Below are 23,182 nucleotides of genomic sequence, written 5' to 3'. Positions count from 1 at the left end.
CAAACAAAAAAGAACTCAGTAAATCAACATCAACTTCACACACATCACTACTACCTTCATTGAAGTTATCATCGGTCGAGATGTGGGTCAGGGGAGATTGGGGCCGAGAGTCCCCACACAAGGAGTAGCTGTGCTCTGCCTGGATGAGAGGCGCTGGGGAAGCCGGAGACAATTCCACTTCCATTATTTCATTCTTCTCAGATAAGAAAGGATCATTCAAGAGCTGGCCTAGGACATCTGGTGAAAACTCATCCAGGAACTCTGTGAAGTGCTGTGGAGATAAAAGGGAAAAACTTATCTCCTTGCCTGTCTGTCATGCCAACAACAGGAGAGCATTGATCAAAACAATTCCAGTATGTGTACCAGGCCCCCGTGCCAGTCAGCAGCAGGATCCACCAGCCCTGCCTAATAACCTCCTGCTCCAATCACTGCCTCAAGCTGAAGAGCTGCAGCTGGAACAAAAGTCCTCTCAGAGGCATACATTAAAACAGAAGAGCCTATGATTAACTCGCAATGAAAACAGAACATAAAAACATGGTAGCCATGTCTTGAAGCAGCATCCTTTTTTCCAAAGATACTCACTACAGCAAGTCACCATTAATGGGAAAGCGCATTTCAGCCAGACGGTGTGAAAAATCCTCCAGGGTTTATTGTTAGAACACTCTGTGTGTGGAATAGGATATATTGGGTTAAATGTTCACTGAGGCACTGAGAGAAGAAAAAGGAAACAAATACTCAGATATAAACTCTCTGCCACTAAGTACGGCAATTGTAGCTGCATGGAACATACAACATGCTCTAGAAAAAGGGTCCATACATGCCCTCAGCCAAGCAATTAATGCAGTTGGTATAAATTTGATTTTCTGGCTGATACATGTATTTATTTTTGAAGTAGTAATCCAGACTAGAGCCCCCATACAGCTTCTAAACTGCACAGCTGGAGCTCCTGATGGCCAGCACTAATTTTCACCTTATCTATTGCACTGAACGCATTACACTGACAGCGCATGATATGGCTGCATTCACCAGGAAACTTGCATTCTTTTCTTATTCAAAATGAGCCCAAATCAAATCTCTTGATCTACTTCCTTGAGACTCCAATTCCATTCCCAGCAACAGTCAAAAATTTTGCAGCTCTTGTTCTATTCATTTCAAATGTCAGAAGACTCTACATCTTTGACAGACCAAGGAATTGCATTGCTAGAAGCCATTCCTAGAAAAACATAATAATTTCTTCTTGTCTCATTCACACAAAGAATTCTATCTTTGCACAAAAATATTTGTACAATGAAGTGTAACTAGCTTTTCCACACAATCAGGCATTATCTACCATCTTATATAGGAGTCTTTGTCAATTGGGGCACGATTACTATGAAAGTCCAAGTCTGCTTTATTTGCTCTGTTTTTGCAGGCAGTATTGATTTTGGCTCTTCTCTTTGCTCTCTCTTGCAGAAACAAACACTGAAATTCAAGATTTGGCTTCCTGTAGACTAAATTTAAGAATTAAACCAGTCAATATTATACAAATCAATGAGGGAAGCAGTGTGGTCACACTCCCATGCACGTGTGTTTCATAGCTCTGACAGTACCACCTGTGACCTCGAAGCTTGATGCTGGAAAACACTGAGCACAGCCAGCTCTCCCAGAGTATCCAAGAAGTTTGCAGACATACAGCGCCTCTTCCGAGATGCTCATCAATGCTAACTGGGCCTTCATGCAAAACTAATAAGGCCTCAGTCAATTCTGACAGACACTCAGGAGAAGAAAATATTTACTAAACGTAAGGCAATAAAAAGAGGACTCCAGTTACTATCCTGGAATAGCAAGCTACCTGAAGTAAAGCCTTTACAAACAGCCAAACAGATGCCTTTTCTTGTATTTACTTGCCATGAATGATAACACTACTAAACAAACTCTCAGATGACCAAGAATGAGGGTCATGACCACCTTAGAAATCCTTGTTTGCTTTGATTTCAATATCCTAGGACTCACTAGTGCTTCACAACCAGGGCTGCTTCCCAACATCTGCAAGGGTAAATGTATAAGCTACAATTCCCTACTGTCCAAAAAGGAAAGAGAAAGGAAGTTCAAAATTAGTTGAATACCCTGGCGCACCAATAAAGGCACTTTGACTAAGAGAGGGTCAGCAGCTATCAAAGTGTAACCAGGGACAGAAATGCTTCCCAAACAACAGCATGATAAAAAGCAAGAATGAACCTATGAAAAGCAGCGCCTCTCTTGGAGGGAAAATGTTCCATACAGTCTCCACGCTTCTTTTCATTCAGGCTTATGTCTAGGGTCAATTATATTTCTTTGTATTTTTTTTTTCCTAAACCTGGCTAGAACATTTTCCTCTTTCTAATTCTTGCCCGCATTTATTGTGACTGATCACTAGCAAGATGCTGAAATAGGGCTGCTACAATATTTGCACATTGGTTTCAAGACACAGCTACAATATCACCAGCACCATCTACTCTGAGGATGTCATCCTTGAAAGTATTATACCTAAGAGTCAAATTGGTCCAACACTATTCTAAATTAACAGACCCAACTGAAAGGCAAAATAACCACAGGTCACTTGGCTACTTTTGGTAACTTCACAAAACTCTATTAGTCTTCTGCATACTGCTACTTTGATATTAAGAAATTTGTATCAATTGCTATTTTACTTCTTCTACTTGGTTCAAATTTGATATTAAGTTAGATGATTTTTTTCTTCTTCTGATTGAGGAATTTTTCTAAAACCAATTCAGGAAAAACAAAGAAGGAAGCAAGCATTCAACTTCCCCAAAACAGAGAGAAACAGAACCTTGGCATGAGGAAGAGTTTACCATGTTCATCATCATTTGGGCTTTTTCCTTTTCTCATGCAGCTGCAAAGTTGACAAGTAGCAAGCTGTGAGGAAGAAAAGAATTTGCATTCACAATGGAAGTGCCTGACAGTAAATAAATGGTTTATAATTTTTTTAAATGGTTCTCTATATTTATTACCATTTTATAAATCTTGTTCTTAATGGTCTGTGATATAACCCAGAACACTGGCCAATAGAGAAGTCTCGGTTGCCACAGACAAGACTGCACAACTGCTGGACTCGGGGAATAAAGACAATTTTAGGGGTCTGGACTTCTCCTCATTCAATGATTACAAAAACAATACCCCTCGAGTTACAGGAATCTTTTCTATGTTATACACATCTCTGCCTCCGTTAGCACTTAAAGCAAGCTTGCTTTATTTATTTTCCCCCCTAAGAAAACAATTGTCTCATTGAAAGCTGCTCCATCTTCCTAGAGAATTAAAAAACAGAAGGCATTTGAGCAGCAGTTACAGCAGAAACTTTCAGAGAGCATACAGGTGCCCTCAGAGTTTCCACCTGAACTGCTCCCCTACCTCTCTGCAAAGTACATCCTCCCATCGCCAACCCTCCTCCTCTCTCCTCCCACCAACTCCATGCATGCCTTAGCGGTCACCAGCCAATTCCAAAGCTGAAAAGCCACAGCATAACCATCAATTCTGATATTGCAGCAACCACCCCTGCATTCAGGAACAGATGACACTTCAGGGGAGAAACTGAGAATTTTACACTGAATATATATTTGGTAGATAGAAATTCTTTGTTTAAGGCTTTCAGCTTGACATTTTTCACCAATAGAGTTCACCTTAAAAAAAAAAGAGAGAGAGAGAGAGAGAGAGAGAGAGAGAGAGAGAGAGGAAAAAACGCACTTGCACCAAAATGCATTTTTTTTTTAAATAGGTCTGTAGATCTGCTCTGTTGCCAACTTCCTGCTATCCTCACACACCACTGCCAATGACAAGACTAATTACGGACATGTGCTGGTACAAGGGGTCCACTTGAATTATTAAACTGTTTTTCCTACATAGCAAAGGGATGTGTTTAGCTGGGATTTTAAGCTCTGTAAGAAGTCATGGATTTAGGACAGAGAAAAGCTTATCTTCCGCTTCCCCTTCCCCCAGAACATTGAAGAGAAACAAAACAACAGTGTTCATATTTGCAAAGGGAAAGGAAGTTGCAACTCCACGGAGTTTCATGGCCAATCTGTTTGGATATTCATGCAGCTTTGCTCCTGCCTGTAACCCAGGTGCTTCTGGGAAACACAAAACACCTACAGACATCACCCTGCGGTAAGCAAACAGAGGAGATCTCTCACATCCGGGCATGCAGGGGATTTTGGATAGCTCTTAGAAAGCTGTATTTGGCTGCAGACCAGCTAAGCCACAGGCTGCAGCTCTCCACAGCATCTGACTGTTCCTGCCAGACAAAGCCCCATTTCTCCAGCTCTGCCTCAGGGACGGAATTTTTTCTTGTCTGATCAAATGAACATCTCTGAACTAAAACAGAGACTCAGGTTTGGCTAGCTACATGGGAGCTCTGACTTCTCCACAAGATAACCTGACACCAGACCAGAGCAGCACTAATATTGGTTATCTGAAGATGTCACATTAGCAGGATTAAAAACGAGACAGTCACGTGTCCAGAAAATTGACTTTCGAAGAACTCACTAAAGAAGTAATGAAGAGAAGTCAGGAGCCCCAGATGACACCTTATAATTACATTTAAATTATTAAATCAGTGACGCACTTTGCTGAGCCTGGAAAAATGCACTGCATGAACTAAGAGACCTATACATTTAGTGTAAAAGTTTTCCAGCAGAGCTCTCCTAAAACGGAGTTGCAACAGTGGCACCCTGGCATGCCACTGCTGCTACGGCTCCACCTGCCAGCTGAGTGCTACAAACAAGCCTTGCTCTTCAAGCAGCCCAGGGCAAGTCAATCGACATGCAACGCGCCAGGGCAAGAACCATCCGCTCCTTCAAAATATTCCCCTCTGGAATGTAATTGTTCCCTCCTGGCTTCCCCTAAGCCAGGACAGCAAGTCTGCCCTTCCCAGAGGGGTAAATGCCCCCCTCAACAAAAGTAACTGCTCATACGGGTGAGCATCTCTGCAGAGGGACTGCATATTTACTTTTGGAGTGAAGGAACCAGAGGGCATGTAAGGTTCAAGGCAGTGCTCACAGAGGGGGCGGCGAGGAAAGAGGGGAGAAAGGAGAGACTACAAACAAAACCTCATCTGTGGGAAAGTAAATCTGCACTGGAAGCATGAATTTGCTTCCCGATTTCCTCTCATGTTAAGTTAATCAGGAGAAGAGGGAATCACTTCTTATTTCTTCAGCAGCTCTCTTGTGGCTTACATGAACAAAGGTGCATAGGAGAAGACCGCTGGTGTCACCAAAGCTAGTGGCATTTCTATCTAATAGCATCAAACACATCAAAAAGTGTGGTTACATGGAGATACCATCTCCTTTGCAAGAAACCAAGCACACGTTTCACAGACATCTGGCAGCTGCTTATATTGTAACTGAAAAGGTCTGAGTAGGAGTCACAGCTGCCAATGAAAGGCTTCAAGCTCTGGAGCATCCAGGCAAGGTGCCAATCATTAAGAATGGCACAAACGTACTATTCAGTCTTGATGGGTTCAGCTCTAGACTTGCTTGCATAGTAGGAGCTGTAAAAGGCATTACGCACCTTGCTATCACCTCCACCTGAGTATGCAAGTACAGCATCTACCTGTAAGGACTTGGAGCAGAAACATGCCCTTCCCGGTTAACGAAGAACAGTGCCTAGAGGCATTGCTCTGGGAGGACAGAACATACAATCCTATCAGTGATGACAATGCAACAGGGAAGTTCACAACCTTACGCATGTCCATCCCCAAAAGGCAGCAAAAAGCTTCCTCATCGCAGGTGTTTTCTTCCCAGGCACCTTCTGCTGGTGCTGTTGACCTTCCTGGTCCAAGCTCATCAGTAACGGACAGGAGTAGTCAGTCTGTCAGCTTCCAAATGACCAAGACAACTCCGTTCTCAGTGGTCACTGGCATGTGGGCATCACTTAATTTTTACAGAGATTCAGACACAAACTCAGGACAGATTTTTAGGAATGTGACTACCCTTAACTGCTTCCTCTTCTGGAAGTCTTTATGTTTGCAGCAGGGAAGTTGGCTACTGCTCACTTTTCTCCAAACTCAGGCATGTCTCATATCATGAGAAGATGTAGCAAAGGAGTCCATGGATACTCCTGTAACCTCACCTCCACGATTCACTCACACGGGGCCGGCAGTGAACAGAAAAGCTCATATACTGGCACAGGGTGTGTTGATACATAACTGTTATGAGGCAGAGATCCAAGCTCTTGCTGTGTTGCTCTTACAAGGATGAGAAACGAAGGACAGCCTGGAAGCAATACAGTATTTTTCAGAAGATTTATTCCAAAGATGGTGGCTGAAACAGAGAGCAGAAACCAAGCCCCACAGAGTCATTCACCAACATCCCCACAGGGCAAAAGGGTGGAAGAGTGGAAGGCTGTACCCTGTACAGTTTGAGATACCAGGGGTTTATCTTTGGTATGCATTAATGGGGGGCAGGGGAGAACTACATTTGGCAGTGCATATTTGAAATGAAGTCATGCAACCACACCATGACGAGACAAAATCTGTGCTGTCAAGAGACCTCCTGGACAGACCACAGTATTATTAAGCTTGTGATTGCAGGCACAAATAACTGCTCACTCTTAAATCGGACATAAAGATATTCCCTCTCAGCCCAGTGGAGGGCCAAAATAGCTGGAACAGCTTTCTGATGGCAGGAAAAATGTCTTACATGTAACCACAGCAGAGAACAAAGAGATTGCAGGCTGTAGATAGTCCCCCCAAGTCATGCCTAAAACATGCTGATAAACAGCAGAGATTTATGGTACCCTGGCTTATGTTGCTGCCAAGGACAAACAAAAAGAACCTTAGACTTCTAGTTTTTTAATCTTCTACAATGCAAAGATCAAAACCAAGAGGCAGAGAAATAATTGTTCAATTATTTTACTCTACTATAAAATTCTTTATTGTCTAGTCATTTAACTACACTGAAATTGCCTCATTTGAAGGAGGATATGAAGAGTAACATGAAACTGGTATTTGAAAACAGCAAAGAGAGATCCACCATAACAACAGATACGATCATTTGGAGTCTCACACTAGCAATTACTCATTTTGAGCACCAAAATTGTATGGGTTAAAAAAATCCACTAAATGAATAACATTCAGGTTGTGTCATCAGTCAGCAAATGCCAGGAAATTTAGAGCTAATGGATTTACATGGTAATTAAATCTACACATCTTCCCAACTTGCTCAGGTTACACAGCTGGAAATGCTTAAGTTCATGCTGAGTAAATCTCACAATCCCCGCCATTATGCACACACACATGCACACACTTCCATTACAAATACTCAAGTATTTCCAACCCACCCGTAGCAAAGAAGAAATTTATTTATTTATTTTAAACAAATCAGGACATCTTTCAAGAACAGTATTTATGCCTTTGCCTTTCCTTGTTTCAAATTTTTTTTCACTTTCCCTAATTCACCTCCCCCCCAAAAAGGTATTTTCCTTCTTTAAAACAATTTTAAACTCTAATCAGTGGGAGTAAACAGAGGTTGAAAGAAAATGCATTGAGGAATCCTGCACACAGCTGTGTAGACAGTTCTTGTAAAGTACATTATCCCTTGCACTTTTGGTTAGTCTAAGAAATCTCAGTCATTTCTATCTACTTTTACAAAGAGCAACACACATTCACCAGCTGGTGAGAGCAATTCTGAAGACAAGTACAGCGAAGGACCTGAGTACAGTGAGAAAGCTCAGCTTACTAAGACCTTGCATCAAGAAAGCACAGGAATTTCCTCACACAACTCCAGAGGGCAGAAGGAAAAAAGGTGCCCTTGCACAGTTGAGGCAAGGGTGAAAAAAACCTCTGAAGTTCAGAGCATCTTAAGCCCACTGCCCTCAGACAGAGAAAAGGATGCTATTGCTCATTCCTAGCACAGGTCTCCGGAGAGTCATCTAAAATAGGAAAATCCATCTCACATTACCCTGCCCTCCCCAGCACATGATTCTTGGATCTAGTCTAATTTTCAACAGGCTGGGTGCATGTTTTTCTGTTTCCCGCCCTCTCCTGTAAGAGCTAAAACCAGAGAGGGATGAGTCACTGGGGTCAGAACACCAGAGCTGTGAGTCAGCAAGCTGGAAGCCCTTCAAGAAGCCTCCCCATTTGGGTTCCCAGCTGCCACCTCAAAATACATCACCAATTCGATGCTGCAGGCAAGCATCTGGATTGTGCTCTCAAGTTAAATATGTTCATTCTTTTGTCCCAGCTTTTTTTTTTTTTCTTTTTTTTGCCTCTTATACTCTTACGCCAGGCTCACTGGAATGCACTTCATTTGCCTCATAAATCACCTCTTGCGCCGCTGGCTTGGGAGGCAGAACTACAGAAAACTCTGAAACTCTTCATCACTTTTCTCCTTGCCCTTCTCTCCACCTGATGAGCAGCAGGGTCACAATCTTTACCAAGAGCAATTTTAGAGGCTGCGAGACACACTTAACTGACAGGTCTGCCTTTCATTAGCCTCCAGAAAGCCAAGAGCAGCGGCAAGCCTCCCTCCGCCACCTCCAGCTAATGTGACTCACCCTAGACAGAGAGGGTACTTCAGCTTCCAAAACTTAGTCATTGATGTCTTGATGGATTTTGGCACCCAGGCAAGATACTTATACAGACCAGTTCTGTTTTTTGAAACTATCTAATCAAGAAAGGAACAGACACAGTACTTTTTTTTTCCACCAGCTATGTTCCCTGCATAAAATGACAGTCAAAAACAGTTGTTACGAGATAACAAACATCATTTGGTTAAGTCCCAAAGGTGCTACACCTACAGGCCCTTGAGAAGAAACTTATATTTACTGCAAAAGGAATTTCACATGTAATTAGTGTCCTCGAGGCAGCCAACCAGTGTTTTGCCAAAAAAAAGCAGTTAAATAAAGTTTTCAGACAAGTTGCAACCTTTACATACAAATTTTACAATTCACCAGCGGGCATTCATAGCCTTGTTTGCTGCCTAGGAGCTAGGCAGCAGGGATAATGTATTTTGTCTTTCCACAGCTGGCTTGACTTACTGCCACTTTTGAAATAAAACAGTTACTCTGGTTTCTTCTTCAATGCATGCAGATAGATTTTAACGTTATAGAAGTATTTCACAAGATTCAGGAACACTGTACGTGGTTTCATTTATTCTCTTCCCTCCCCAATACACAGAGAAACAGGAGGGGAGGAAAGCAAAAAAAATGCAAAAAACCCAAAACAAAAACAAAACTTGCCTCAGTGTTTGTATAACAGCATCACTTAGTGAAAGGCACACATAAGCACTTTGCAAAGAGCACAACCAATGTAACCCCTGGGTTTTAAACAGCATCACTACTCTTGCAGGTTATTACAGGAAGAAGAGGATAACCAGGGACACAACTCAGAAGTCACAGTTACCTATCTGGTCTACGTGGGGATGAAATCCTGTCCCCAACAATGTAATTCAAAGTAATTGTTACTTAAAAAAAAAATAAAGATGCTGTAACCTGACATGCAGGCCACCAGCAGTTCGTTCATCTGCTCACCCACATGGTCTCATCACCATCCCTACACATTAGGCAACACTTAAAGTTGCCAGCCTCGGGCCAACAGGCACATCTTGCCAGAAGCATGACCATACAAGTGGGCATACTGTACCGGGACTCTGTTAGGAGAGCACAGCAACACCTTTAGTCCTTATTGAGAACTCCTGCCAGAGCAGGGGCCCTCCTGCAGGACACAGATGCTTTCCAGCTCAGTTTTCTCACATTTAAAATGTTCAAAACAGCCTCCTCCCTAAGGATCAAGCCAGTATCTTTCAAAGGAGGATCTTTAATTAGTCTGAGTAGTGTAGGTAGGAAACAACTTCTCCATCAGTAGAGCTTGCTGCATGGTGTTGCTTGCCACTGATGACTGACAGCATTTAACATTAAAAAAAAAAAAAAAGCAAGCTTATCTTCTGCTTTAAGGACTTTACTTCTTCAATTATTGCAAAGTTTAAATGTGGCGTTCCAGCCTGTAGGGTCTATCATTCCTTCTTCTTCCTAGCACTGGCAGCAAAGCTACATACCACCTGTCAAAATTCAGTTCTTTAATTATAAAGTTGGCTGGTTACGATAAAATAAGTAAGGCTTTACTATTGGTATTGGACAGCTTAAGGAGAGATTGGGCAATTTATCTCACTAAAGAGTTGCTAGGTTTTGCTTTACAGATATATTTTTAGTACTGGGTTTTTCTGTTTGTTTGTGTTGCATAAAAGCATGAAAGCTGAGGCTTGAAGAGAAAGGCCACAAAGTTAAGTGCCTAAATGTTCATTTAGGTTCTCTTAACTTTTCAAGAGCCAGACTATCTCTTTGAGCACCCAAATGCAGACTTCCCAGTACGATTATGGAAAATATGAACTAACTTTCATAACACACTGCCTAATATTCACAGACATAATGTTTAAAGTCACAGGTGTGTGTAAAATTGGGGAAAAAAAAAAAAAAAAAAAAGCTCATCACCACATGCATAACCCTTCCTTGAACTCAAAACACAGATGCCTGATTGCACGGGAAGGAGAACAACACAGAGAGGAGTGGCCTTGCAGAACAAATGTGAGGAAATCCATAGGTCACATCACCTTACAGAGGAGATCAGCTCTCCTGCCTGATTCAGAGCTCAAGGATCACCAGTCTTTGGCTAATTAGGATTCCAGCTGCCACGGGTTTTAGACCCTGCCCAGCAGAAAATGCTGCCCCCTCTATCAGACAGATATCTACTATCAAGGTAGGAAAAAGAAACACCACCAACAGGACTTTGTGTTCAATGTTCCTGTTGCTGAGTATTACACATTAAGTACCATGCACTAAAAAGTCAGTTTGATGTCAAATCACTCCTAGCAGGTGATCTAACCAGATAGCAGGACAAACAACTACCATTAGAGAAACCCTTACAGTAAACAAGGCATGTACCCAGCCAGGCTCCTTGCTTTCAGTGGAAATGTTCCAAGGGATTTGATCTGACACATCTCCTGTCCTTCCCATCAACTTTCACTGAGCCCAAACACTTTGGCAAGATATCAGCTCTGTACACATCCAGCAACAGGTATAATCAAAGCTTCCCCTCTCAAAACTGTCAAAACATTTTCAGCTTGCGACTTTGTAGTACACTTCATGTCGAAATGCCCTGCGTTTGAAAATTGCCTCCAGTGCTCCTCTGCATCACAAGACATATACTTCAAGACCATCAGCTTGCACTGGTACAGCCATAATTCTGCAGAAATCCACAGAAGGAGCTTGCAAAAGTAGTTCTGGCACCTCATTTTGTATGGACCAATACCTCATCCAAACTGGTACTTTGGCACTCTCCCTCTGAGAAAAGATGTATTTCCTCTTAAGTCACCATGGGAGCGGTGGGGGTCACCAATGAAAAAGCAGTACTTGTGTCAAAAGCAGAGTAATTTGTTTTGAAACTCTGCTGAAAGATGAAGAGAGACAGGAAACCAGGAGACAGGATGTGAACAAGCTCAAATAAATATATACTGAAAACTATGCACAGCATTTGTCTAGATAGTTTAAAGCATCCCATACTTTACAGTATGTATTCCAATTTCTTAAGACAACTCCTTTGCCACAATGCCAGAAAACATTTCTTCAGTCAACATTATTAAAACAATAAACAACAAAAAAAGTACTGAATCAAGGTTCAGGCCCCAAAATAGCAGTAGATGGCAACATTTGTATCCTAAGACAAGGTCTTAAACACACAGCTGTGAGTTTAGCTCTCCTCTATGCATCTTTCCAGAAAGACAGGGACTAGTGGAACAGTTTATTTAGTAATACGTGCGCTGGCTCTTCTCATGAGTCCTCACAATAAAAGGGAGAGTTTCAGATCTGCGTTGCCTTCATTTTGCTGTGAACAGGCATTTCAGCTTCATTGGGAGAGCTCTCCCCCACTGTAAACATCCCCTTTCTTCACCTGCAGCTCCCTTCACAGAAACGCCAGGGCAGAGCCCATAAGACAGCAGATCCATGTCTCCACTCTCGTGGGCACCACAATTGCTGGGGGACAACAACAGCAACAGGAGCTGTAAGTGGACGGGAGCTCACAACCATGGCAGGCCATGTCATGCCATCCAGACATCTCCCTGCGCGCCTTGTGGAGACCCTGCTCCACACAGATTCCTGTAGCTCATGGAGCGGAGCAGTCTTTTTGGGGAGCTCAATTTCTTCCATCCCCACACCTGATCCTTATCTCCCAAGCCAGTGAAAAAGAGGCCTAACCTACTCTCATCTTGCAGGACTTGCAGAAGATTATGAGAATGAGAAACGAAGCTCCAAGCTGCAGGTGAAGACGAGAGGAGCAGAGGCACCGGAGGAGCAGACCCAGAAGGGTGCACAGGGAAAGCAATGGGAGGGGAAGGGGGAAGTCACTGTACTTGGAAAAGGATAAAAAGCACCCAGAAGACATGCAGCATGCTAAGGTTACTAAGGTTATGCAAGAACTTCATCCCCAGTCACATATTTTTGCCAAGTGCCATTGACTTGTGCCTTGCCATTTAAAATCGCCCACCATAACCTGGTCATTCTCGCAACTGCTGCGGACTTACCCTAACTAATTCCTCCCCATCCAAAATGTGGGTTCAGGAAAGAGGTGAGACAAGTTAGAGGCCGGCACCATAGATCCCTGTTTGTCCAAACTGGCGAGGAGGCAGCAGGTCGCTGGAGCAGCAGCGCTAACACACTACACGCAGCCCAGCTCCTTCTTACCATCCAGTAGGCAAGCCCAGTGGTGCACCAGCAGCAGCTGACCTTCCCGCACAGGGCAGCGAGGGCCTAGCTTGGTGGGAAAGGAGCAGGAAGAAAAAAAAAAAAATGGGGGGAGTTTTATTTGGAAGCTACAACTTCCCTTCCGCTCCCTCCGTAACTACTGTGGGAGCAAGAGAGAATTCAGGGAGAAAGATAAGGGGGCACACGGGAAAAACAGTACGTGGCAGCCAAAGCACACCACCCTTTTGCAACATGAGTAACGAACTAGCTGGTGAAGGCCAGACAGTTTGTTCCAGCTGCACCGCGGAGGAGGGAGCGATACGGAGGTATCACGGTCCACCCCTGACCACAAAGGGTTGCATCCCAAAAAATAATTGCTGCTCACAGACTAACTGTTGACCTATAGTACCCCCAGCCTCATTTTCCCTGCTTACCATATTAGAAATCACGCCCTTTGCTGCATAACGATATGTAAATAAGGGGGGCATACCCCCAACAACCGTGCAAATGGCAATCTGGCCAATGAAGTATGTCTGCCGCGCTTCCACATCCCACCTTCAGCAACTATAAAACAGCGGATAGCTCGCTAAAGTTTTTGGAAGGGAAGAAAATTGAACCGCCGACCTGTTCACCGGAGATTGCTGACGAGCGAGCCTCCTTCTCCCTCCTCCAAACAGGGACGCCTCTTTGGTAGGACTTGCGCCTCCGACAAACGTCGGACGTTACCCGGGAAAATGTATTGTTATTGAAAGCGCTTAATTGTTAGTTTGAGCTCATAGAAAGAAAATTTGCAGCAGCAAGTGCATTTATCAACGGCAATTCCGAACCTGTTGTATCTGTCGCTTTAATAAAATCTTATTCTTTTTACTTTGCGAAACTGTCTCAGGGAAAGTCCTCAAACAGGGGGGCTCTGGCAGGCAAACGTAAATTATAAAGATAAGGAAGGGCCTTCCGTCCCTCCCTTTCACGCGACAACTACTCACAACTAAAAAAAACCCAACCGAACAAACAAAAAACAAAACAAAAAAAATTCACAGAACAGAGTGAAGGTTATGTATCCAAAAGCTAAATTTAGAGCCCTCAGTTACACTTAGGCTAACGAAGGACTTTTGCGAGGCAGATAGCGAGACAGCCTCCCTCTACACATGCCCGTACTGGGAGTCCCCAAAAGTCACCCAGCCACCACAGCAGCCACTTCTGGAATTGGGTAAGAGGAATAAGGGCAGGAAAAAGGCAGGCAGTGAGATCAAAAAAAATGATCCCCCTAACCTCCCTCCGCAATAAACCACATGAAATCTATTCATTTCCTCTGGCTTATGCTCCAAAGTCCTGAAGAGATGGTCAGGCTCTTCAAGTCCTCCCCATAAAGCAGAAGACCAGGAGAATCTGAAAATCTTTAAATAAGAAAGCATGAATGATGATCACAAGCCATTTATGAATGTTTCAGCAGATGTCTTAAAAAACAAAAAACCAACCCTGCCATCTCATCATTAGAAAAAGAGAAAGCCATACCAGGTGAACAACCCTCCTTTCTATAGTAATTACAGCATCTATACAATTATTACATATTTAGGCTAGTGGAAGAAAGGAGAAATTAAGGAAAATTAACATAAATCAGAACCCAGAAAATCTGGGAAAACAATAAAGGCAACAAAAGCAAGAAAGAAAGAGTTCCCAGAGAACAGTTCAGAGTGAAACAAAAGATTGCTTCTGAGCTCATTAGGAATTAATGTTCATTCGGTAATTATGGTATCAGGCCACTACTTGGCTGAAGTTATTAAAAAAAAAGGATCAAAATGTTTAATTGAATATTCCTGGGAGGGGGTGGTTCTGAATTACTGCTCTTTATATAAGAAATAACAGATGACACAGCCATCCCACAGGATGGTAATGAAACGATTTTCATCCCAACAATAATGAAAGAACACAGAAAACAACAGCTACTCAGAACTGGCCATTTTAATTATTAGATCTAGAAAACCTACATTTAAAAGGTCTAAACAGAGCTTCTAAAGCGCTCTTCAAACTGTATTTATTTTTGGTAAGAAACAATACTGGTGGACTGGAAAAAGGAAAATATGAAAAATTTTAAGTGTAAACAAGACAACCTAAGTAGCAGCAAGTTAACTTACGTACGCTAGGTTAAGCTTATAACTCCACAATAATTGATAACCTAGCTTCTCAAATTTTGAAATAATACTATAATCTTAACACATGTTGTCTCTTGTAAGACAGACTTGGTACTATACAAAAAACAAGCCAGAATGATATGAAGTTAACATGACACAAATTCAGTGGGTTGAAGAAATAAGACATCTCCAAATGTAAAATATAAACCAGCAGATTGAACCATTGGCTTTCAGTGGGTTCCCACAGGGATCAGTTCTTGGCCCTAGTCTCAAATATTTTATCAATGACCTGAGAGAAAAGGTCACCACCACTGAAGCTTGTAGATAACACAGCATCAGCAGCGAGTAATAAAATGGTCAGGTCACTGATTAAAAAAAAAAAAAAAAAAAAAAATCAGATTGCTTGGTTAGTGGCCATAAAAAAGACATGTTTTTAAACACAGATGAAGGTGAAATCTTACTGAAAAAAAAAAAGGAGGGGGGCGCACAAGTCACTCACATGACAGGTGATGTGAAAATCAGAAGTGGAAATCTCAGAAGGACTTGGGACCCTGGGAGGGACTCAGCCAAGCGATCTCCTGCGAGACCAAGGTACTGCAAGGTTTGGGAGCACGACGAAGGGGCCAAGCAGGAACTACAGCAGCCACCCGCTCATACTCTGAGCACAAGGGACCCTGAATTCACCCCAGCCCAAGCGGCTTTGCCAGAGCCTCAGCAGCTCATGCAGCCTCAGGAGCAGCCCAAAGTTGGACACCCTCTCTCAGCCCTAGGGCGCTGCAGGGCGAGCCCCAAGCTCACGCGGTCTCAGAGCAGGAGGGAGGTAATGGCACTGCATGGCAGGCAAAAGTCTTGTCTTTCATCAGGGCTTCATACTTAAAAGCAGCCCCCCGTAAGACTCATTCCCCAGCTACAGTTTTGCACTACAGTCCCACATGCAGTGCACAACCCGCCACACAAGAGTGCACCCAGCACGCAGCCCAGAGTACAGATTTCTCCCACAGTCACGGGGTCTCTCATTTAAAGACTTCAAAAAATTGAGGGGTTTGAAGTACGAATTTATTTTCTCCATGTTCATCACGGAGGCAGCTGCTACTGGCCACAGCCAGGCTCAAATCCTATATTGACAAATTCCAAGGAAGATAACCCGGAGAAAGTTCAGAGAATCTCAAGAATCACTGTAGTGTTGGAAAACCAGCCTCATAATTAAAAATAAATAAAGAGGAAATCAATATATCCAGCTTGTTAAAGAGGAAATGAGGGCAGAACATGAACGTTGTTTAAGAATTGAAACAAGGAATAAGACTTAGGAAATGGCTCTACAAGCTCGCAGCTAAGCTTACAGCCTGAAGCCAGATCCATTTGTAATGGCTATAAAGGGCCACATTATTAAAAAGGGGAATACAATCAATCATCATACAGGAACAGGGGTGAATTCTTTGACCCAAGCCATTCTTAAACTAAGTCTTGCTTTTCCCTAGAAATGCCAGAGTTCAAACAGGAAATAATCTGGGCAAGTTTTACAGGCCGTGATTTACCTGTGGCTAAACTAATTAATCAAAACCACTTCCTTTGGCCTGCTTGGGGCCAAACCAGGCTGTTTACTAGGGCAGCAGCCCGTTCTGGAGAAACCTACACAAACCTAGAGCTGGGAAACCTGCTGATGCGGCTCTGCATTCCTGTATTCCAGATAACTCGATATCCTTATCAGGAAGGCGGGCAGGGAACACAGTTCAAGAACCGAGGCTCAAGAGCAAAGGTTGTTGGCATTACACACAACTCACCTGCTCACGAGTGAGCTCCAAGCACGGCACTCGATAAACTCAGCACCTGAACCCACAGAGACAAGCGGGCGACAGGCCCCGCAGCACTAACCCATGCAAAAGCCTTTTCCCCGTGTTTATTTTTAAGGCTGGGTTTTCGAGCCCTGCTGCACAGGTGACGCAGCCTCCATCCCCGCTCCCGACCGAATGGCTCCGGCGAGGACCACGAGCACCGCAGGCAAGGGGACCCGCGTGTCCGGGGACAGGGAGCAGCTGCGCCAGCCGCAACACGGCGAAGAGCTGGGAAAGCGCCACCGGGGGGAAATTGCATAGGCTGGGATCCGGACTCCGGGGTTTCTTGATCAAAGGGATAAAAAACAAAAACGCACAACACCACCCACGCGCACAAACTATTTCCCATCTTTTTGTTACTAATTTTTTTTTTCTTAGGAATGGAGAAGCAACTGCAGTTACTATATATATAAAATATATACGCACACACACATACACAACTGCAGGCACAAATACACTGTAAGAAAGCACAAGCAAAGAGCTTTGTGATTGTCTTCAGATTCCACATTTAGCTTCTAAATAAACAACACATGACAGCGCACTGATTTTAGTGGCAATGAGAGATTCCCTATGAGCCCAGAGGAGGAGGATTTAAAAGGAAAACTTTTCCATGTGGACAGAATGATTTCAAAAGAACTCATTAATAGTTGTTCATTCCCAAGTCTCCTAGTTAGCAAAGCTGCACGTTCAGGCATCTCCTTCACGGCCTATCTTCCTTCCAAATGCTGAGCTTGCAGCACCAGAATGCTGCCCGTAGCAGAGATTGTAAGAGGCAAGCTACCATATTCTTGCTTTAAACTGTGAAAGAGCACAAACTCAAGCATGTATTTGCATCCTGATTCAAACATACAGAGAACAAGATAGCTTCGGTTCTTGTTCTACTTTGGAGTAAAGCTTTCTTAACATTTTTATAAAAATAAATAAATAAATAAAGCAAACTTATCTGACAGAAAGGAAGGAGAGGGATCAGGTAAAAGAAAGAAAGCGTTTCATCCTGTTCTAAAGATTAATTGCAACATTAATTCCACCAGGCAATGCAAGTTTCTGGCACTAAAAGCAGAACTGCATTTGAGCCAACGCCTCCCTCCAGCCAATACACACACACGGACCTTCTCACAGCATCTTCCCTTTCCACATCCCTCAAACACTAATGCACAAACAAAAACACTTTCACTTGCAGCACTGTGATTTAATTAATTGGATATATTGAGGGTGTGCACAAGACTACTCACTTGAGACTGCCAGAAAAGTTTGCCAGAGTCCTGGGGATAGAGACGGGTGGAGGGAAGTTTCAGACATTGCATAAGCACAGGCACATGCAATCACTCATTCGCATTATCCTGGCCAATGCAAACTCAGACTCCTGAGAGTCGCAGCCAAAATCTACTCAAGCTATTCGGAGGCAACCCAGTGCCTGCCACACAGCGCAAGAGGGACAGAAAGGAAAAGCATGTTGGGGAAGGGGGGAGAAAAAGGGACACAGCCTTCTCACAGATGCCCCGTCACAGTATCTAGCAAGTGCTAGCCCCAAGTCTTCATCAGAGGCCGGCCCTCAGCCTGTGTAATCATTATCCTAGATTTTAAAAGAAGGAAAGAAAAAAAAAAAGGCAAAAAAAAAAAGCTCAATAACCTGTTTTTTCCAAGTGCTGTCAAAATTACTGTAAGGAAAGAAGCACAGTCCCGTGGTTATGGGGGCAGTCAGAAACTGCAGGCATCAGCACTCAACTTTGCGTGCTGCCACCGACTACCTAAACAAACCTGGGTCTCTCTGCGCCATGCGAGTGTGATGCTGAGATTTCCAGGCTAGCAATAGCGTGCTGGCACAGTGATGCCGATGCTTGGCTCTGACACGCCAGTGCGGGTCGAGAAGCACAGTGCTACATACAGGCTTGTGAGCCCCATCCCTTGGCAGGGCTCCTCAGACCGGGCACCGCCTTGCACAGGAGCAGCTGCCCTTGGCACCAGTGCAGTACAGTTCATTCGGTGCTGGCTGATGGGCGCCGTGCTGTTCCTCGCCATCTGCTGTAAATACGCCCTTCGCCTCTTGATTCCCCATTCCTAAGAACAAAAACAAAGTGGTACTTTCCTGTCACAAGGGATTTCAAGGATAACTGCATGAAAGATTGCATCATATTCAATCCGGAGACAACAGGGATCGTAAAAATGCTCAGGAAAGCGTGGAGTTGGAGGGAGCCTCCTGGTCCACAGCAGGGCTCCTGAAAGCTGTGTGAAAGCAGAGATGTGGAGGAAGGTTTCGCACAGCCACTCCAGCTTTTGAGGGCTACCGAGAGGTGAAGAGCCAGTTCAGGAACGGGCTTAATTCCACTCACCCTCAAACACGCACTCCATGTTTCCAGCTCTAGCCTTCAATTATGTTCAAAGCACCCACGCAATGGCAAAGTGAGGATGCACACTGGCAGGTGTGTAGGTTCCCTGGACACCTACCCCCTGCCTGCCCGATCTGTCCAAGGCCTGGGGGGCAGTCACTGGGCCCAGACTCTCCTTTCTATGCTTAGCACCTCGCCGGAGGGGACAGCAGGTGAGCTGGGATGCGAGAAGGGGCAGGGACCCCTGCTTGTGTCTCAGCAGAGACATATGGTTGCCTAACGACGGGGTATGATGGTGCATCACGAAACAAGTTTCCTCTCCACTCTCTTGACTGAAGCAGTAACAACCAAAACACAGTTGCATTCAAATTTAAGATGTCATGATTTTTTCATCACCACTTTAATCCTTAAATACATTTTGTAAGCCAACTGCAATGCACAGCCATGTGAAACCCTGAGTGCTTATCACCAAGCCAGCACAGCCCCCAGCGTTATGCCTTCTGTTAGTTAAAGCAGAGAGTACCTGACAGAGGGAAAATACATTCCTGGAAGTAAGTAAGTGCATTTGGCTCTGGGAGAAGAGAAGTATATAGTCAGAAAAATATTGGGGGAACCTTGTACAACTTATCTGCAATGCATAACTCCACAGCCACTTAAGGCTATATATATATATATATATATATACACACATATATATATGCACACACACACACACACACAGATACGTGTGTGTGCATGTGTGTATGTATTAAATATAGTTTCATTTTTTTTAATATGGTACCATTGGCTGCAGAACAATTCTAATGAGCATCTGCTACAGACCATCTAGACTGGAAGAGAGTGAAACATTCTAGGACTCTTGAGGAATTTGAAACTTGCAGTGGATTTTACGTAGAAAATTGTTGTGTAAGGTACACAGACAAATGTGTAATATCAAGAAAGTTTTTAGTTAAACGGGGAAAAAAAGGAAGAAAAAAAAAAAGGGGAAGTGATCCTGAAACTGCTTCTTTCAGCTGGGGTTGGAGTTGGCTGCAGACAGTAGTACTGCTCTCACACCACTGAAATTCATCACCATTAAAAGAAATGAAACAAACCAAGTTCTCAGGACATGCAGGAGTATGACAGAAGATCTAGTGTTAAACTGGGATTGCCCCAATGAACCGAAAATGGTACCTGAAGTTCAATGGATTACAATGGAGCATCTTAAACTTCCATTAAAGAAAGAAAAGGGGAAAAAAAAACCAAAACAGAAAACCATGTTAGTTATTATTTATTAAAATCATTAACAAAGAAGAAATGGATCACTTATTAAACATTCTGACATCCTTCTGACTAAGAGGGTTTCATATTCATAATGTATATGCGCACATGGAGATATCACCATTATTCTTCTCCAAAGGCTACAGCTAAATTCAGCAAATTAGCAAGATTTTATAAATCAAGACTCAGCAACCATGCCTTATCTATGCATAACTGATACAAAGACTCTTAGACATGCTAAAAATAAAATCCTCAGATCTTCAGAACTGCCGAGCACCCTCTCTCCTCCAACTTTTTTGCTCTGAGATCTACAAGGGACAACAACGGAAACGAGACAACATCAAGTAAGATCATGTTTGCAGAGTCCATAAACTTCTCCAGAAAATTATTAGGCATGCAAAAATTGGAGAGGATTGAAAACCACTGCTCTGATCCTACTGATGAACTGCAGTTTCAGACAGCTTGGAAAGATCTGGTCCTTAGCAAGAGTCAAGAATAAGTACAGTTGGGAGTAATGCCAAATGAGAACTCAGCATTTCTGGGATTTCCATAACTTGAATTGTGACTGTCCTGTAATGGTAGCAGCTTGCTAGCATACAGAGATTGGAAACTCAAGGAGTGGAAAATAAGGAGGAATATCGACTCCTGTTTTGGAAAGAAAAGCTGCCCATTTTTCCCTGCCACAGGTCACTTTTTATTTTTCCAATACTGCAAAAAAACAACATCTAGTAACACTCCAAAAGGTCCAGTAGAGTAGCATTTCGTAAATGAAGCCCACAAGGCTATTTTACAGAAGGATTTAACAGCTCTACCCCACAAAAGAATCCAGTTACACAAGCTACAAGTTAAAGCCCATGGGGAATGCCAGCCAGGCTTAGAAAAGCTTGCAAGCAGATGGAGATAATAGAAATTTAAATGGACCATCCAACTTTCCAACATAACCACCTTATACGGTATTTTAAAGTCGCCAGGCTAGTGGGAAGGAGGGAGTGGAAGAAATCATTGGTGCCTCTTCAATCCTCTCCCCTTTCTACATTGCTCCAATCTCTGGCTCACATAGTGGCAGTTAAAACCATACTCCCTTTTGAAAGGCTTTGTTAAGCCAGTCAGGAAAAGTCAGGTTAGAATGTGAAAATAGATTTAAACCAGATGCCCACACTAACAGTAATTCAAAATTGCATATTCCCTAGCTAAAATGCAAATATTAAATGAAGACGCTGACAACCTGCTTTTATGTTTTTAAAGGTTTAGTACTCTGGCCATTTTTAAGTGGACTATTTGTCTGATCTTGATGCAACCCATTTAAAAAATATATATCAAGAAATGAACATAGATACACATTGAGAAGTAGCCTTTTTTCATGTGCAGAAATGTGTATTAATGGCTTTTTTGTTGGTAAGATAGAGGTCATACACATACAGCTGTAACTTCAGGAATGAAAGCTTGATAGAATTTTTCATGTTGCATTATCCACTGTAAATAAAGCTTCATATTATTAGGCAGTACTGCTACCATACACTTCCAAGAGGAGCAACCAAAGGAATAATAAGCAAATTGGCTATAGACACAGACAAACCATGTGAAATCTCTGATCACCAAGGAATGTCCCATCAAACAAATACTGTGCATATTTAGATGCTATCCTGATACACACTGAAGCTGGTGTTTTGTTTTAGGAAGAATTAAGCAGTTTAGAGGAGTACAGAAAGGCTCCCCATCAGCACTTTTGAGGACCACAGCATCGACCTGCTGCAACCTTCGGTGGTGAGACAGGCAGAAGAGCAAAGGAAAGACTGGGAGAGTGGGAGAAGAACACACACAGCTCCTCATCTTGCTTTACAACATTTAAAATTCTCATGACAATGACTGTTTTTTTTATCCCAAGCATGAAACAACATTTGTGTAACCGGAGCAGGAACAGCCACAAGCAAGCCTCTTCTGCTGATATACCCAAACTTTGCACTTGGCAAGATAACCTGCAGCAGCCGAGAGGTCATTCAGCATTCACCTCATTCAGCCTTTGCTGATAATGCCAGAAGAGCTCTCCACTTGTGATGGGAAAAGCCCTGGGGATATGGACAACAGTTCTCTAATCATTCCCTGCGAACTCTAATAAAAAAAAGTTATAGAAAACATCTAGAAAAACAGTCCTGGTTTAAGATGATCTTAAGATGCCCTCTGGCTCCCTGTCCCACCCATTTGCTGTGGGACTATCAGCCTTTCAAGTTAGGAGGCAGAAGAAGCACATCTTCACCCCAGTCAGTTTGGTTTGCAAACTGAGACAAATTGCCAAACTCACCTTCTTCAGTGGTTTAAGCTAAAACGCTGAGTGTAAAGCTCAGGCATCTCTTCCCAGTGGAAGAGCAGAGGGTCTCAAGCAGAAGTGCAAGATAGACAGCTGGAGAAGGTGGCATGGTAAGTCATGCTGTGGAGCTCACCTGCCAGAGCTATCAGCCGACATGCTTTAACATGCATATTTTAAATTTTAAATTCAAAATTCTCAATGCTCAAATGATACAGCTGTTCACCTATCCTCAGCCATTACAGCTACATCAAGAGCTGTGTTGTTAAGCCATTTATTTTAATAAATTAAGCAAATACAGCTTCTCTCATACCCAACGACACCCTCAGAAGGAGCTGCATTTTGAAAATCAGCAAAGAGAGACCAGGCAAATATACACTCATACTGGCTTTAGAGCTGCTACAGTCCAAAGCATGGATATGAAAAGAGCTATTGTCCTCAGAAAAAGTCAACACATCCCCAATATTCACTGCACTAAATCCCCAGTCCTTCCTCAATAGTGCCCCTGCCATGCTTGCGTTGCTCTCACATTTTACATTCAACTGACTGTGTTGAAACCCTCTGGATTTTCAGCCTCCCTTTGGCAGAATAAAACTGTACGAATTTGACGGGTTTTGGTTCAACGAC

The 23,182-nt window shown here is 43.2% G+C and overlaps 1 protein-coding gene across 2 annotated transcripts in view; it reads right to left on the bottom strand.

Moving 5' to 3' along the window:
* CREB3L2 (cAMP responsive element binding protein 3 like 2) overlaps positions 1-23,182 on the bottom strand; it is an 87,629-nt gene that overhangs the window by 41,949 nt on the left and 22,498 nt on the right. For both annotated transcript variants that reach the window (XM_026083921.1, XM_026083920.1), the window contains exon 2: positions 55-271. In XM_026083921.1, coding sequence (XP_025939706.1) covers positions 55-271 — 217 coding nt within the window. The remainder of the gene's footprint in view (positions 1-54; positions 272-23,182) is intronic.

This window comes from Apteryx rowi, unplaced genomic scaffold, assembly GCF_003343035.1.
Source record: "Apteryx rowi isolate R43461 unplaced genomic scaffold, aptRow1 scaffold_62, whole genome shotgun sequence".
Lineage (NCBI taxonomy): Eukaryota > Metazoa > Chordata > Aves > Apterygiformes > Apterygidae > Apteryx > Apteryx rowi.
This window is presented reverse-complemented; position numbering and strand designations above follow the sequence as displayed.